This window comes from Phaethon lepturus, unplaced genomic scaffold (genome assembly GCF_000687285.1).
Source record: "Phaethon lepturus isolate BGI_N335 unplaced genomic scaffold, ASM68728v1 scaffold229, whole genome shotgun sequence".
Classification (NCBI taxonomy): Eukaryota; Metazoa; Chordata; class Aves; order Phaethontiformes; family Phaethontidae; genus Phaethon; species Phaethon lepturus.
Window position 1 is genome coordinate 9,847 of NW_010565250.1, and position 16,194 is coordinate 26,040.

Genomic DNA, 16,194 nt, shown 5'->3' on the forward strand with positions numbered 1-16,194 from the left:
ACACATTAATATCTCATGTAGGCTTCCAAGACTTCCTTTACCCTCTGCAGGTTTATGGTACACTTAAAAAGATATCTTTAGACTTGGTCTACTTGGTCTTAAAATACAAATATACAATATCCATAAGCATAAAAAAGTAAAGCTAGACTGCCTTACCATTTGTTATGAACTGCTAAAATCTTATACATGTACAATATAGCATCATGCTGATTAATATACATATTAGTTAAATATATCAACCAATAATGGGGATGTGGCCAAGCTTTTTTGTTTTGTTTTCAAAAAGAAATTGTTCATATACAAGTAAAAAGATTTTTAATTTAAACTCATATGGAATACCTGAACCACACAGACATCTGTAAACCCTGCTGAGATATTCAGGTCAAACTGGGGCATAACCTGCTGATTCACTTGAAAGGGAACACAACTCCTCACCGGTGATACCCATGGTGTGCTATTCCCAAGAGAATGCAAATTTACCAGCATTCACATTTTCAGGTCTGAAACACTAATTTTTGCATCTTACATCTCGGTTTATACTTTTTGCATGTATTCATCATCCTCCATCAGAAACAATTCAGTACCTCAACACTGTCATAGATTTTTCTAAGTAAGTAGATATACAGTACAAAGTGTAGATAGTGAAACAAATAAGCACATATATACAGTCTTTGAAAGGCATTTTTGTGACCATTTAGCAGTGTTTATAGAAACATTTAAGATAGTCACATTCCGCTGATACCACTGTATTGCAAACTGCCAAGCCACATTTCTTATATTAAACTTGTACTGCATTGTATATTGTACAACAGAAGAGAAAACGATCATTCTTAAGGTGTGACACAATGAAAAAAAAAATCACTAGACTGAGTAAGGTAACCAGCACAGGGCTTAATTTTCCTGAGGTTTGTAAGAATTTTTTAAACAAAAATCACAGTGACCAGGCTAAACTGCAAACATACTGTTAAGTTTTAAATATACAGTTTATACATAAGTTCTGTGCATGGTCGAACCAACTGTGTATGTTCACACTGATGTTTCCTCTAAATGACTCGCCACTGCATAATACTTGTATCTTTTCCGCCTGTGGAGATGAGATGGGTGTCTTCACAGAGAAAATCTACATTAGTTACATGACTACTATGTCCACCGTACACATGGCTTGGAGCCTAGAAAACACCACATTAGTGAGACTATAAACTGTCATAAAAACATATTATAATAAAACATTCATATGACAACGAAAGCAAGGCATCACATCATTCTCTTAAAAGTATTTTAATATTCAATGAAATTTTAAATTTAATTGTAGTCTCAATCAACCTTAAGTAAATCCCTTAGGCATATACATATTCCCATTCTCCTTTTTTTTTTTTTTTGGTACCTACGAAAACAACACTGAATGCATTTGTGCAAATTACAAGAGTAAATTTTTTTTGAAATACCTTACCCTAAACTGTGAACATGGATATGAGAAGAGATGTACTTTGCCAAAATCATCCCCTGTTGATAACAGTCTTCTCCCATGGGATCGACAGACAGCATTGATATCTGTTCCATCTGAACCTTCAGGCCATACACCTGAAACACAGAGAGACTAATTAAAGGTTTTTATAGTGGAAATACAAGTAACAGCTTAAGTTTTTGTTAAAATATTAATAAAGGATTACTTGTTTAAAAAGAAGAAAAAACCTGTAACAATAACTGCAGCTGAGTATGTGCACTTCACTACCAGCAAAAGAACAGCTCCTAATAGGAAATCAAGCACATAAACAAATACTTTATTCCCTCTAGTCAGCAAAGTGCTTTTTACTCTGAAAGAAAGAATTTTGCTGAATTACGGTCATGTGTCTGAGCCTAAAAGAGTTTTCATATGGTTATATAGAAAAATAACAGTTACTGCTTTTATTTTCCCTTATGCTTATGCATGAGCTAACATACTTTCTTCATACTACTGTAGTCTAAAAAACTACCTATGTATGATTCAACGTATTTTCTTCATATTACTGAAGTCTAAGACCTATGAAACAAGAAATTATATAGTTTAAAATGTGATTCAGTAATTAATAGATCCCTTGAAAAGAAACTGAAGCTCCGGTAACTTTAAAAAATGCTTTTGTTTTACTGTAAGTAATTCTCCTTCTTCCTCCTGTACTCTACTCCTTGCTGTTCTTGCACAAAGTGGTGTTCTAAAAGTAAACTGTAGGCTCATCAATGCAAGGACCAAATCTGTGCACCACATCTTTAAAGCCTCTGAATACTTGCCGGTAATAAATTGTAATTATAATAAAATCCAACCAGTTATTGACATTTCATTTTTTGCATGCAGTACTGTGGGGTTTTTTACGATTGTTGTAGTTCAGATTTTATGTAATCCCTACTCAACCGAAACGATACCTAACTTTCAGAGACCAATGACATAATCAATTATAATGTGTTCTGCCACTATGATTTGGCAAAAAACCCCACCTTGTCTTGGCGTTGTGATTCTCAATGACTGTCCCCATGTCACACACACTCTGCAGCGTCCCCCTGAAGTCCTGCCACGAGAGCGCATGCTCTCCCTTCGTTGTTACTACAGGTCAGGATGAGACAGTTGCTACTCCCCTGGCTTACCCTCCCATCCCCTGGCAGGACGCCTGTGCCTGCCACTGACTCCAAAGTGGGCATCTGCCCCGCACTTGGGAACAGCAAGCCTTCGACCCACATGTCATCCTTCCCAAATACAGTCTTTTATCATTCCGCAGCAATTCAAAAGCACTAAGACAAAGTGATTCCATGTCTCTATAAGGAATTACAAATTGTTGTAAATAAAATGAAATAAAGTACTGCTTTGTGGACTGCCCCCAACTCTCCTGGTGTGTGCGGAAACACCTCTTTGATAGATCAGGGAGAGTAAAAAAGAGGCTTAAAGAAAAGAAAGGAGCAAAGAAGAAATACAGTAATTGCTACTCATAGAACTATGAACACGTAGAATGAGGAGACACAGAAAAATTGCTTTAAATAACTTCTTTGACAAAAAGAAGGATGTATGAACATCAAATGCTCGCTGAAAAGAGGCAGTCTGCTGAAGAGGTCACTATGACAAGCTGGAGATAAGCCCTAAAGGAAATGGTTTAAGAAACAAGATTGCCATTTCAAAATGGGGAAAGGATCATATCAGGATTTTTCTTTGAGACTCTGTGCTCTTTCAAAATTTATTCCAGTGTCTCACTGTCAGTTTTTCCAAATATGTGAACTCAATCCCCTTTGCTGAAAAATTAGTCCGGTTTTTTCCTCATCCTCTGCAGACATGGAAAGAGACCATTTCCTTTCTCTCATTTGAAGATTGATGCCATTTTTTTTTCTCCTCCTCTTCTCTAAAATTCATTCATTACATCTCTTCTCCCAAAACAGTATTTAGATGGGTAATTATTCTTGGTAGTCAGCACGTTATCTGTTGGTCCAACGCGCAAAACCCAGAAGTAGCTATTCCAAATGTGACTGAAGCAGATACTGATAAATGCACAATTACTTCATTTTGCATGGCATCCTTTTCATTATACATCCCACTAATGCATCTGCCTTTCCTACAACAGCATAATGCTGTTGACTCATGTTCAGTTTGTATGCAAGAGTAATCTTATCTTTCTGTGCTGATCTGCTCTCTTGCCCACTCTCCTCCATTTGTGTTTGTACAACTGAGTTCCGCTGTTCAAGTGTGTAACCTCCTAATTGTCTCTATTGAATGGCCATTCCTCTATTTCTCAAGGCAACATGCTAATCCTGCAGCTTCATGCCACCTAAAAAGTATACACGCTTTTTTGTCATCCATGCTATTAATAAATATATTCAAACAAATGTAATATTCAGTGTACAGTCTTCTAGTCAGTTTTTAACTCAACCGGTCTGAGTTCTGCTTTGCTTGCAATGTTGTCAGGCTTTGTACAGCATCTCAGATTTCTTCTCTTCCTGTCCTTCACCTCAAATACTATTTTTCCCAAAACAGGGCATGTGATAACAACTGACACCTTGGTTGCAAAAGCAGACAGATCAGTAAGTGTTTTAAAGTCTTTAGTCCTTCACATTTACACGTTTTTATCACTAAAATATCCTCCCCTTGAACACACTTCTTTACATGCTGTTGATTTTCAGTTGAATCGTCTCTGAACATTTCCAGGCTGACTAATCTGTTAGTCTCCCATGCTTGAAGACAGGTGTTCAACAGATCAATGTTCGTTTCCCCCCTTGCATTGGTTATGTTGATCTGCGAGTGTTATGCATTTATACTCTTCGTGATTTTTATGCCGTTCTATTAGAGTGAGAAAATACCTCTAGTTTCAGTCAGCCAATAGCTACTGAAAAATCAATATACGAGAAGCCTCACGTCCTTGATGATGTGATTGCTTCTTCAATGTCCAGTGGGGCAATCCCAGCAAGCATTTGAAGACCGTTCATACTGGCTGCTCTGAGGCCCTGAAGTACTGAATAGCAGAGTGACTTCCAACATTACCGGACTGGTTTCCAATTTATAATTTATGAGCTTCTTCAATTTATTATTCTAGCCACTAACTTTGCACTTTATCCTCTCCATATGGGCTCTGAAGGTAAATACATGATTCCGCAGATACTGCATTTATTTGTCTCCATTTTTCCGGTAGTTTGCCTGTTCTCTGTGAGGTCCTGAAAATAAGTACTAATGGTCTCAAGATTATGCTAAGCAGTTGTTTATACAGATACAACAAGGTTTGTCACACTCAGATACTTTGAAAATATCTGACTTCTAACTACTTTCCAATCTACTCCTTCCCTACTGAAAGCAGAGGTCTTATCCTTTCATTACTGGCACTAACTGGGTTAGCCATCAGATTGTAGCAAGTCTTCTAATAAAGACATACTGAAAAAGAAAAAAGCGTTGAGGTTTTTAATACTTCAGCCTTAGCAGAGTCATCTCTCCTCTCCACATAGCAGACCAATATTGTTGTTGGCCCTTTCTGTTATTTCTGTACTTGTCACAAGTATGCATTTATGTTTAGGCTTTGTTTACGTGTCTCCTTGATCCTCCAACAGCTTCTACTTTCTGCATTCCTCTCCCTTGTAGGAAAGGTCATCCACAGTTCAACCAAATTTGTCTCTTGCTGCCACTCCTATCTTTCCTCTGGGCTGGCAGAGTTTGTACGCTTCATATCATCTAAGGAACTACCACATCTCACCTCTTCTCCAACTTCAGATCTTCCCTAACAGGGCTTTGGATTTTTCCAGTTTGCACCATGAAGTCCATTATTTTCATTTCACTGCTCTTTTTCCTTCCTATACCGAGGAGCACACCTCCCTAATTCCTCAGTCATTCCTACACAAGATGCATTCACATTCTCAGTAAGTTCTTTCCAACTCCCCAGAATCAAATCAGGAAGAAATTCCTCTCTAGGTGCTTATCCATTTCCTGTATCAGAAGAATTTTGAGAACTTGCTTGTTAGCCCCTGTACTGCAATTCCTTTCCCCAAAGACACTGGAATAGTTAAAACCTGACACCCTCAGAAATTCCTATGATTTGACTGATTCTGGTAGCTATGAAATAAATTCCATGCATTTGATCTTTCTGGAAGGATGGGCAACCGTGTAACCTTACCACTATCAGTATTCTTTTTTTCATCTATAATTATTACGCATTACCTTTGTAACTTCCCAGTCTGAACCTAACTGTATAGCTATGAATCCTCAGTACATATGGCACCATGTTCTCTCCTTGTGCATTGCATTTCCTTTCTGAGTAAGTTACATCCTTTTATTTTAAAATTCCATTCATTTGATGAACATCTTCACAATCTCTATGACATCACTAAAATGATAATTGTGATAATTATTAAAACTAGCAGCTACTTTTATTTATTCCTCATCTTTGTGGCTTTGGCTTACAATAACCAGCTCAGCATGGAGGACTGCAAGTGTAACAATGTACATGTGGTTTCCCCAAGTTCTCCATCAGCCCAGTAGATCATCCTGTTCCACAGTCTGGCTCCAAAAGCTGATCTGCTGCAAGGCGGGGGGGAAAAAACCCTCTCAAGTGTGGCACTCCTCTCCTATGACTCTCTATGCACTAAAAGGAGCCTAATAGCACTGTAATTTGCATGAATCCAAATTATAAAGTAAGGAATACTCACTTACAGTATTCATCATCTCCGAATATCTGAACCTGTGATGCTAAATGCAAAGCCTTTGTAGCTCTATAACTGTGTGTCAGGTATACTCAAACCCCAGCAATATGTTAATATAAAATATTTTATATTTAATATAAAAAAAAATAAATAAAAATTCATCCCCCATGTCAGCACGCAGCCAGTCTTCTACGATTTCCTCCTTTTACTACATCTGCATGTTGTAGTGATACCCAAGCACTGCTTGTCAGTTAAATTATACAACATTTGAATGTGTCTTCCCAGCATATGGCTACTGCCATCCCATCTTGAGGCTCTAAAAACATGTCCTTTCTGGCTGCCTTCAAACACATCACTGCATCTATTCTACTTGAAACATGGGTGAAAATCTTCCTTGCTTACTGCTTATACTAAACCAGGCTCTTTGCTGAACTTCTACCCTGGCTTCCTCGTTTTATCTTGGGGAGTCAAGAACTTGAAGCTTCTCATACTCAGCTTTTGTAACGACCTGTCTAGTTCTGCTTGCGTTGTAGAATGCATACACTGGGGAAAGCAGCTCCTTCAACGCTGGCAGAAGAGAAGTTCCATGAAAACAAACCATCCTGATTTTGTTACGTCTTTGTTCTTTCTTCTTGCGTTCCTTTCACCTAATTTAATTGCTATATATTGTATCAAAATACATTATAAGTACTTAATGACGGAGACTGTCACCCATTTTGTGTTTGCACAGTAACTAGTGCAAATGAAACTGCTTCTGGTAAGGGGATTTGGCCCAGTAGCTGCCTAAATAAAAGATAATTCCATAGAATTGGTGCCTGAAATTAAAAATTACAAGAAGCAGCTCTAGTGTGAGAGAAAGGGCAGTGTGTGATTCCTTCTTTGTCTCCCACTTATGTTGTAATGTAATATTTATACTTGAAACTAGCAAGAATATTAAATCAAAGCCTTTCTGGATTGAAATAAGAGGACAGATTGTAAGAAAAATGGCGTAACAGAAGTTCTGTATTTTTCCCTGAAATATGAATAGTCATGTTTCGTCAGAAGAAGTTGGCAATCCAAGTGTTTGTTAATAATAAGAATGGTAAGAACTTGTAAGAGGAAAGATACTTACCAAAAACATGGAATCCTAAAGTACAGGTGTAAGTGGCCCACTCTATATCTCTCGTTGTTTCAACACTCACAACTTGTTTACAAGCAGAGGGGATCCCTACAAAAGACAAAAAAACAAACACACACAACCACATGATAACATTTTTAATTCTCAAATTGTATAGATTTTTGATTGCACCAGATGAATTAAAACATATGGTCTATCTTGGCAGTTATATGGTCTCATTTAAATTTTAAAACTGTATTACACTGCCTGAAGTTTGCACAAAAGGACTAAATATAATTCTTACTCACAGTATAAGATTTCATAGTCTCCTGAATTAGACACAAGATACTGTGAATTAACAGACCAATCCAGATGAGTAATGAAGCTGGAATGACCCTACAAAGAGAAAAATACTGTATTAACTGCACTAACAGTATCTCTCAGTGTGACAGTATTAATACAGTGCTACAAAACATACTCTAAGTTGTTAATATTGAACCAGGAGTAAAAAGGTTACTTACCGAACATTTGCCAATTCTAGTGTACTTTCTTCCATTTTCACTTACGCCATATATATAAATACAGTTGTCATGGGAACCTATTGCCAAGAAGTTTCCATCTATAAACATAAAAGTGAACTGTAATTATTCCTGTAAGAAAGATCTCAGGCTAATGTTGAAAATTTAGTGTGTCACAGACAAGGGGAGCTGTTCTTAAAGGCCTTCGTACCAAAAAAATGAAGAAAAAAGAATTCTAGTTTTTCTTTTCCAGTTTCAAATTGATGCATGTTTCAAGATTACAAAATAGCAAGTTAATGCAGCAAATATTACTGTTAAAAACACCCGACACTTCTGGAAGTGGCTACAGCCCATTTAGGGCTACCCCATTTGCAACAACCTGTGCAGTTAAGTCACGTTTTGTTTTTCTTCTTCCCAGTGAAACCATACTGAACATGAGGGGAAGAGAAGGAGGGAGGGAAAAGAAAACTAGAGCTGAAGACACCACCCATTCAGTGTTGCCAATGTTTCACGGCACATTTATTTTCAACTTCAGTATGGTAAGTGGGGAATTATTTTAAAACAAACCAACCCCAAATTTAATAAAAAAAATTCCCTGATCCTTTCTAACCAGTAAATAAATGCTCTCAAACCTGGTGAGTAACGCATTACAGACAGCTGTTCGTTCCCATCTGTGTGTACAGTGACCAAGTCTTTTGTTTCTGTGTCAAACACAAACCACCTGTTGTAAATACAGAAAGAGGCCAATAAATCATTCCATAAGGAGTTTAAATCTACTGTAATCTTGACCAACTTTTCTCCTGTCAAAATATCGTAAGTTTTACACCAGCAAAAGAAAAATAGCAACTGCTACTTGGTTTGGTTTATTTTTACTTTAACAGAAGGATACTTTCTTTCCCATGTTTTTTAAACAGAAAAATGATCAGACATTGACCCTGATATCAGTCTTCAGCTTTTAGTCTGTTTTACTATGTGTCATGCGTTAGAATAAAGCAAGCACTACATATAATGACCTTTCTGCTTTAATGACCCTCCTCTACGCTATGCTGATGTTTAAATTGATGCCTACATTAAATCCTAGAGCAAATGAAAAAAACAAGGAGGAATCACGACCATTCCCTTTTGATAGAAGGATTAGCTTTAGTTATTAATTGTTTTAAGTTTATTAATTTATTTGTTGAGAAATTTAATTTTATTTAATTAGTTTTAATGAACAAAAATTTAATTTGTGGAAACACACAGAAAGGACAAAGATAAAATTTGCATTTCAATACTTGTATCAAATTATTAAAGGCAAAGTAACGATTCCTCTCAAAGCTTCTCCTTTTGATTTACTTCATTTACTAAAGAAAGTACGAAATAAAATATTATTTGGTAAATAAAGTAAATTTAGTAACTGAAGTAAATCCTTTGTTCAGGATTGATATACAATCCGAAATAATCTTGGCTCATAACCTATAAGCATTCTATATGTTGTCAGTTAAATGCAACTCTTCAATACTAACAGCAAAGTCTGCCCTCAAGTGACATTAAAGGAGAGGATGAAGTTACGGCAAAGGCTCTCCTTCCTCCTGTGACAGACAGCCAAGGCTACACCCGGGGTCTGCCGTTGACCCACTATGTGACCATGGGCTCAGCCTGCCCTGTAAGACGGAGATACTACTTTTCACGTTGGTTTTGTCTGTCTTGTTTATGCTTTACACTCTTAAGGCAGAACAAGTCTCTTAATATTCCTTTTTACACTATGTCTAGCACAGTGGAACATTTGCCAAAATTTTGTTAGAGCCTCTGGATGTTACTGCATTACAGATAATAAACCACTTGTTAAATTTTTGAACGAGCAACCTTCTTCTATGTGATTTCCTCTATGTTGCCCTAAAGGGAAGATCTATGTATGCATCTACATGGTTAACTCATCATCTCAAACTCCTCCTTTAGCCTCTCCTTTGCCACGACGGACACAAAGGTTTTACATTTAGGTCATTGGTATGGTGACAGCAGCTCCCACGCATGACCTCACTGCTAACCTAGGCTTCCTGCCCTGTCCAAATCCATCTCCTCCCACTGATCTGAGGTTGCCGCTCTCTCAGGACAGAAACCACCTCTTTGTTCTGTGCTCATGCAACCCTCAGCAAACGCGGGGCACTGGCCCGAGACTAGGGTTTCTAGGCACTGAGGCAACACAAATAAATTTCACTCTGAAATTCAACGGAATCAATAGGAGATGACCATATTGCATGCATACATCCTCAAGGCAAGAACGTGAACTTGGACATGAGCTGGAAAAATCACGTACTGTTTGTTGGTGCCCAAGGTGTTGCTCTGCGCATCTTACCTTCCAGTTAGCGTCCCTACTGCAACAACAGATGCTGAAGGATGAAAACCTGAGGACTGTGCTGGATCCTAAAATGTTTCAGAAGGAAGCACACTTTTTTTACCAGTCCAGGTTATAACAAAACACAGTTCAGTTATCTGCCTCAGGAACAGTCTCTCTTGTTGGGTTTTTTGGGGGTTTGTTTTTTTTTTTAAATACAAACTGAGCAGAAAAAAACATTTTAAACTGATTGAAATATTCCCCAGTAGATTTTTTCCTCTCTATACAAGGCCACTGTTTTCTTTTCTTCACCCTCTAAAAATAACTTGGCAAGTGATTTCATAACAATAACATTGGCAAAGGCAGCTTCTCAACAAATCACAAACAAGTAAGAGATAAAAATAACATATTAAATTAGAGCTGGCCTAAGAATTAAGTATCAAAGCTGCAGTTTACCTACTGTCTAAAGGACAAGCAAGGACATTATTCAACAAAGGTATGTATTGCTTTGCACGGAGGGGAAAAGCTTAACTTCTACAGGGACCAACGCCGTTTTCAGCACTTGCCAGTTGTAGCTTAGTGGGAGATTAAGAGCATAAACTGGGTTTCTTGTTTTGATATGCTATTTTAGAACATTTCACTTTGTATAGTATATTACTATGGAGCCTGGCAGAATTGCAGTGTTTTTCTTGCAATTTAAACATATGCCTAAAAACCAAGGTAAGCACTTTCTTTCTAATACTTGTTCAAAGAATGAGCTCCAGAACTCTTCAAGTTATAGGAGAAAGTCCCAAAATAAATAGCTTATTTTTTCTGATACCTGCCAAAAATAATTTTAAAATGTAAGTGAAAAAATCTAGCAATATATCTCACAAAATGCTTATGTCCTTGATTTTCTGTATTCAAAACCAGTATCATATTGCAGCCATTTTAGGTGTAACGGATATTCTCATTAATTTTAAACGAGTGACTAATTTCAAAGACGTTACTAACTCTAAAGAAATTTCAAAGAATTGCTGAGAGGCAGGATTTCCATATATATGTTCTAAACCCCTACAGTAGTCCAGAAAAGAAATTTGCTAATTCTTCTAAGTATAATTTCATAGTAAATACTAAAATATTCTCTTGAATAAACCAGAGGTTCAAACAGGGAATTTAATCTGAGCAGTAACTTGTACTCATAACTGCACTGAAAAGACTTTACACAGAACTCTGACAAAAATAGGTTAACGTGAAATGATTTATTTACTCTAGATAATCAGTCACTGCTTTATGAAACAGTCTCAGACATTTTAAGTGGTTAATAAGGAGATTATTGTAAAGACTGATAATAGAAATCTTGTCTTAACGAAGCAGTGTGTAAAAAAATATAAAATTAAGTCTAACTTAATAGTCCTGCTGCTGTTGCCATCAACCTTCTCAAAAGAATCAAGGTAAATAAAGCTTTTTTTTTTAAAATGTTTCTTAAACATTTCAGTAACAACCAGTTTCTTAGAGAGTTTTTGCATTTGTAAAACTGCATCTAAATACTAACTGAAGCTCACGGTAAGTCATAATCAGCTAAACTCCAGCTCTGTTTTTCAAAGGACACAAAGGATAAACCAGTAGAAAGAATGTCCTTTTTTGAGTTGATGATTACTTAACTAACTTTATTTCTGAGATAGCAGTTTATCTGGTTAATAGATTTGTTCCTATTCCCCATATTGTAATTATCTCCACTAATGATGTTTCACTATCAACCCAAACTTCTAAATGTTCTCTTCTTCAGACTGCAAGGGAGCAAAGTGCCAAATTTTTCACTTCTCTTCACGGCTATAGGCCCTCCTCAGTATCTCGTTCCCGTAATGAGAAATACACCAGAAGTACTAACTACTTCTTCTTCCAGCCTTTTTGGAAGCGTTATGCAAGTATGCAAAACCATGCACCTTTACACTGAGCAGAGTGAAGGATCACATTAGTACCTGCAATTGAATGACATCATGACTTTTTTCCGACAAATAAAAAAATTATTAGGAAAGCATAAAAAATGGTACCAATGATTTCACTCTCCACTTCAGGCTATTTATAAATAAGACTTGCATAAAACCAGTCGTGCACGATTTCTAAATAATCAGATTAAGTCTCCACAAAAAAAAACTATGCTGAAGAGCAGAAAGGTCTACGTAAAACTTTCTAGTTATGTCGTTGTTCCAAGTCACTCTGAATTGCATGTGAAAGATTTCTGCAACCTAGCGTGTTGATATTCCATACTGCACACCACAGTACACTGCTATTGCTGTATTTCAAAACAAAAAAAGGCACAGGTTTATCTTTCCTTAGAGAGTCTACCAAGACAGACCCAGGAAAGTTTGGTTTGTAACTGCTCAAGTATGTTTTATTGCTGAAGTTCGTAGCCGAAGTGTATGGTGCTTATTTGATCTTGCATTTGGCATCTTGGTAGAAGTTCAAGAGATTTGCAAGCACATTAAGATTTTGGTGCATCTCAAGGTTTGACCATTTCCCTGAGGCCCACCTACAGTATTCCTAAAGACTGAAGGTGAGACAGCTTATTTTTAAATCCAAATCATATTAACATACCTTAAACCCTGAAATGATAAGGAGGTAGGAAAATGCAATTATCTGCCTGCTTCTCAGGCTAAACCCTTAGAATTATTGGTTTCCTTTTTTTCTACATTAAAAGAACTACTTTTCTTTTCCTTTCTTTTAATTTCTTACACTACAGCCCAATCTGTCTTTATAAACTGAGGCACTGAACTGTGAAAATACAGCTCCATCTCTGGAGCAGTGGAACTGTTGATTTGGTCTCCAATTACATTTAGAAGTCAACAAGAATATGGACCTTAGAACATATGACCTTGGTTAGACAGAATAAATCCCAATTTCCACATTCACCAAGCAACCATAATTGAACAAGTGCATACTACTGGAGTGAGATACTATGAGAGACAGTTTGGCAAATGCTATTCTGTTCTGTTGACTGCTTCAACCTGATGCAAGAACATACACTTACTGCAGATGAGTTGTATTCAAGAATTCTTATCAATAGGCCTGAAAATGAACAATCTTCTTATGAAAAAAGTTGCATAATTAAGATTTACAAAACTTCATATAAACTTATAAAGGATTATTTACTCTATCACACAGAAAACACTTTAGTCAGCAACATGAGGGTCATCTATAAGTTACTGGCTACAATTTAATTTGCAAACCTGGGTATTTGATATATGTATCTACACCAGGTGCTGTTTTCTTTTTCCTGAAGAAATTTTTAAACTTTTCCACTGTATAAAGGGCAGATAAAAACGACTGAGAAATAACTTGGTGGTTGTGATCAGTACATGTATCTCCAAAAAAGCATACTCACACACCTATTAAAAAAGAGAAGACTGACTGAAAACAAAGTAACAGTGGCATCTCAAAACAGAAAGAGAAAAGCACCACTGCTGCCTCTAGGAGATAAGCCAATGTCTTATGGATAAATAATTAGAAAAGTCATCAGCTGTCCAAAAAACATACTTTAAAAATCAGTTCCTAGTGATGCATGTAGTAATCAGGATCACATGTCACCACAAAGCCATTAGGAGTCTGCAGATACACAACTGAGTGCTTATGTACAGGATAAAACTGAGCCCCCACAATGTACTGCTGCAGTACCTAAGCACCGAGTTTCATACCAGAGACAGAAAGTGAAATTCTAAACCCCACATTTGTTTATTTCTGAACAGGATATATAAAAATACAAATAAATTATAGAAAATAAATTAAGGTGGCCAAAAAATGTCACCAAAAAGACCTTTTCCTTCTGAATTCTGACTATCAGGATGGTGGTAGTAATCCTGATCAGAATTCCTTTCAAATGGTAAATATTTCCTAGCCTTGTATCTGTGGTTCTTTTCCTAGTAAAAATATATAAATGCCAACAGCACTGTACACTTCTATATGATACAGCATATAGATCCATATAACCCACGGTTTTAAATTCTTGTTTTTAAGAATTTTATGTCCATTTTCAGAAAGACAAATTTTATGACTCTTTTTTTTCCTCCAGTTAATACTTTAAGATATTTTTAATCAATAATCTTACGAAAAACTCGAATTACTTGAGAAGTTCTATAAGAGGAGTAGAGTTGTGTTTAATAAATTTATACCTCTATAATCTTGTTCCAGATAGGACGATGAGTGGTAGCATCCCAGAGCGTAATGTGTTTGTCATGTCCACAAGTGAAGAACTGAGGTTTAGAGGAATGGACTGCAAGTCCCCAAAGCTCATCAGTGTGACCCTACACAAGCAGAAATGTTTCTTGACAAGGAGGACAGTACCGTCAAAACTAAAAATGTTTAAACAGCATTAAAATGACCAAACTATATATTAAAGCATTACAGAAATACATTGGCTTAGAGAGATGCATATTTATAATGTTATTTATTGCCAAAAGTACTGTAATAATAAATTGCATAAGTGCACACTTATGAAACATAACTTTAAGCAATACCTGTACTGCTATTACACACTTGGAAATGTTCTTGTAAGGCAACAGCTTACCTGGGTAATTGGGAAAAAGTCTCCGGATAGCGTGCCCTGTAGGACGAAGTTTCTAGTCGTTCCTATTAATACAACATCCCCTTTTCCCTCTGCTACTGTTCTTATTGGACCAAACTGCTCTGGAATCTGTGGTCATAACAGACAAACAGATAGAGAAGTCAGACAATTTATGAAGTGTTGCTATTTTTAGAGACATATGGCCTAGCAAGTGCATCTTTATAAATGTTCCACAGAGAAGAAATTAAATGAACATATATGCCTGACTTTCAAAAGTTTCTAACAACTTTCATCAGCTCAGTAACTGTCTTCATGATACTACAAGAGAAGACATCCTTACCTACAGAACACTCCGTTTGTACAGATAAACCAAGTATTTCAAACAACAGGAAAGGGTCCTTCATGCTGTGTTAACTCTATCATAATTTAATTGTAGCTGTGATATCAGACTATGCATTTCCACTCACTGATAGCGTCAGGCTTTGTATCACTAGTACTTTCCTGCAGTCTATGTTTCTTTAGCTGCAGCCTAGGTTCTGAAAGAGTCAGTGCAAATCTCCAATATAAAGTTCAAGGGAAGATGTAAAATTTAAAATAACAAGGAATACCACCTTATGAACAAATAAGAGAAAAACACGGATGCCACGGTTAGAGACAGCACAACAAGACTGCTACTTGTGCTGTGTTAAAAACTGAGTTTCCAGAACAGACATGCCATTCTAGTTGCATATATATTTGCAACATTTAATAATATATAGTAGAGCTGAAACTCTTCCTTGGAGTTTTATGTTGATTGTTCTTTCTCATTCAGTATGATAACAGTCATGCAATTCTGTCCCAACAAACTCTGCCTTCATGCTTTAAGTTCCTACAAAGCAACTGAATTCACCTTAGCAATTCCTTTTTAAATAAACAACAACACTAGCCAAGTGATTAATGAAAAAACACAAGTGCTAAAAAAACCCTCACATCATTTTGGAAATAAGGAAGTACAAAATTTTTTTAATATTGTAATACTCTGAAGTAAAAAAAAATGACCTCACATTATTAATTGTAAAGAAAGTTAAGAAATAATACAAAAAAGTAAGAACACGAGATTTGTTTTCCAATTACCCTAGGTGTTAAAGAGGAAATATTATTTTAATGAGTAGGCTATCACAGGAATGACCTGGTAACTGAAATGGTATTTCATTTTGAGTAGCAGAGTAATTTAAAGATAGGTGATTATCACCTCGGTTTTGTGAAGTTTTTGGTAATTTCCATTCCAAGATATCAGCTTTCGGTCTTTTCCACCTCCTGATACTAATGTGCCATCTCGCAGCATACACAGCGCAAATATTCCACCCTCATGTGCCCCTTGAACTGCGTGGCTTATTCTGTTGGTACCTGGAGAGAAGGAGAAAAGATATTACTACTGAAATACTCAGCTTACTAGCTCCTTTTTCCCAGCTTGTTTTTTTCCTCCGTTTTTGTACTACCTGTCAAGGATTGTATCTAAACAATGATGGGAATGGAGTGTTGCACCAGAAAGAGACCAAATTAGTACATCTTAAGAACATATTCCACCCATCCCAAAAATGAAAAGTACACA

The 16,194-nt window shown here is 36.5% G+C and overlaps 1 protein-coding gene across 1 annotated transcript; it reads right to left on the minus strand.

Moving 5' to 3' along the window:
• Positions 1 to 417: 417 nt before the first annotated feature.
• Positions 418 to 15,989, minus strand: LOC104627018 (echinoderm microtubule-associated protein-like 1; the record flags this gene model as incomplete). Its single annotated transcript, XM_010295099.1, has 10 exons — positions 418 to 1,169; positions 1,451 to 1,581; positions 7,247 to 7,342; positions 7,540 to 7,627; positions 7,753 to 7,850; positions 8,382 to 8,470; positions 10,085 to 10,152; positions 14,212 to 14,343; positions 14,607 to 14,732; positions 15,835 to 15,989. Coding segments are annotated over 10 exons (1,109 nt in total), but the record flags the coding sequence as incomplete, so codon positions are not given.
• Between the last annotated feature and the right edge of the window lie 205 nt (positions 15,990 to 16,194).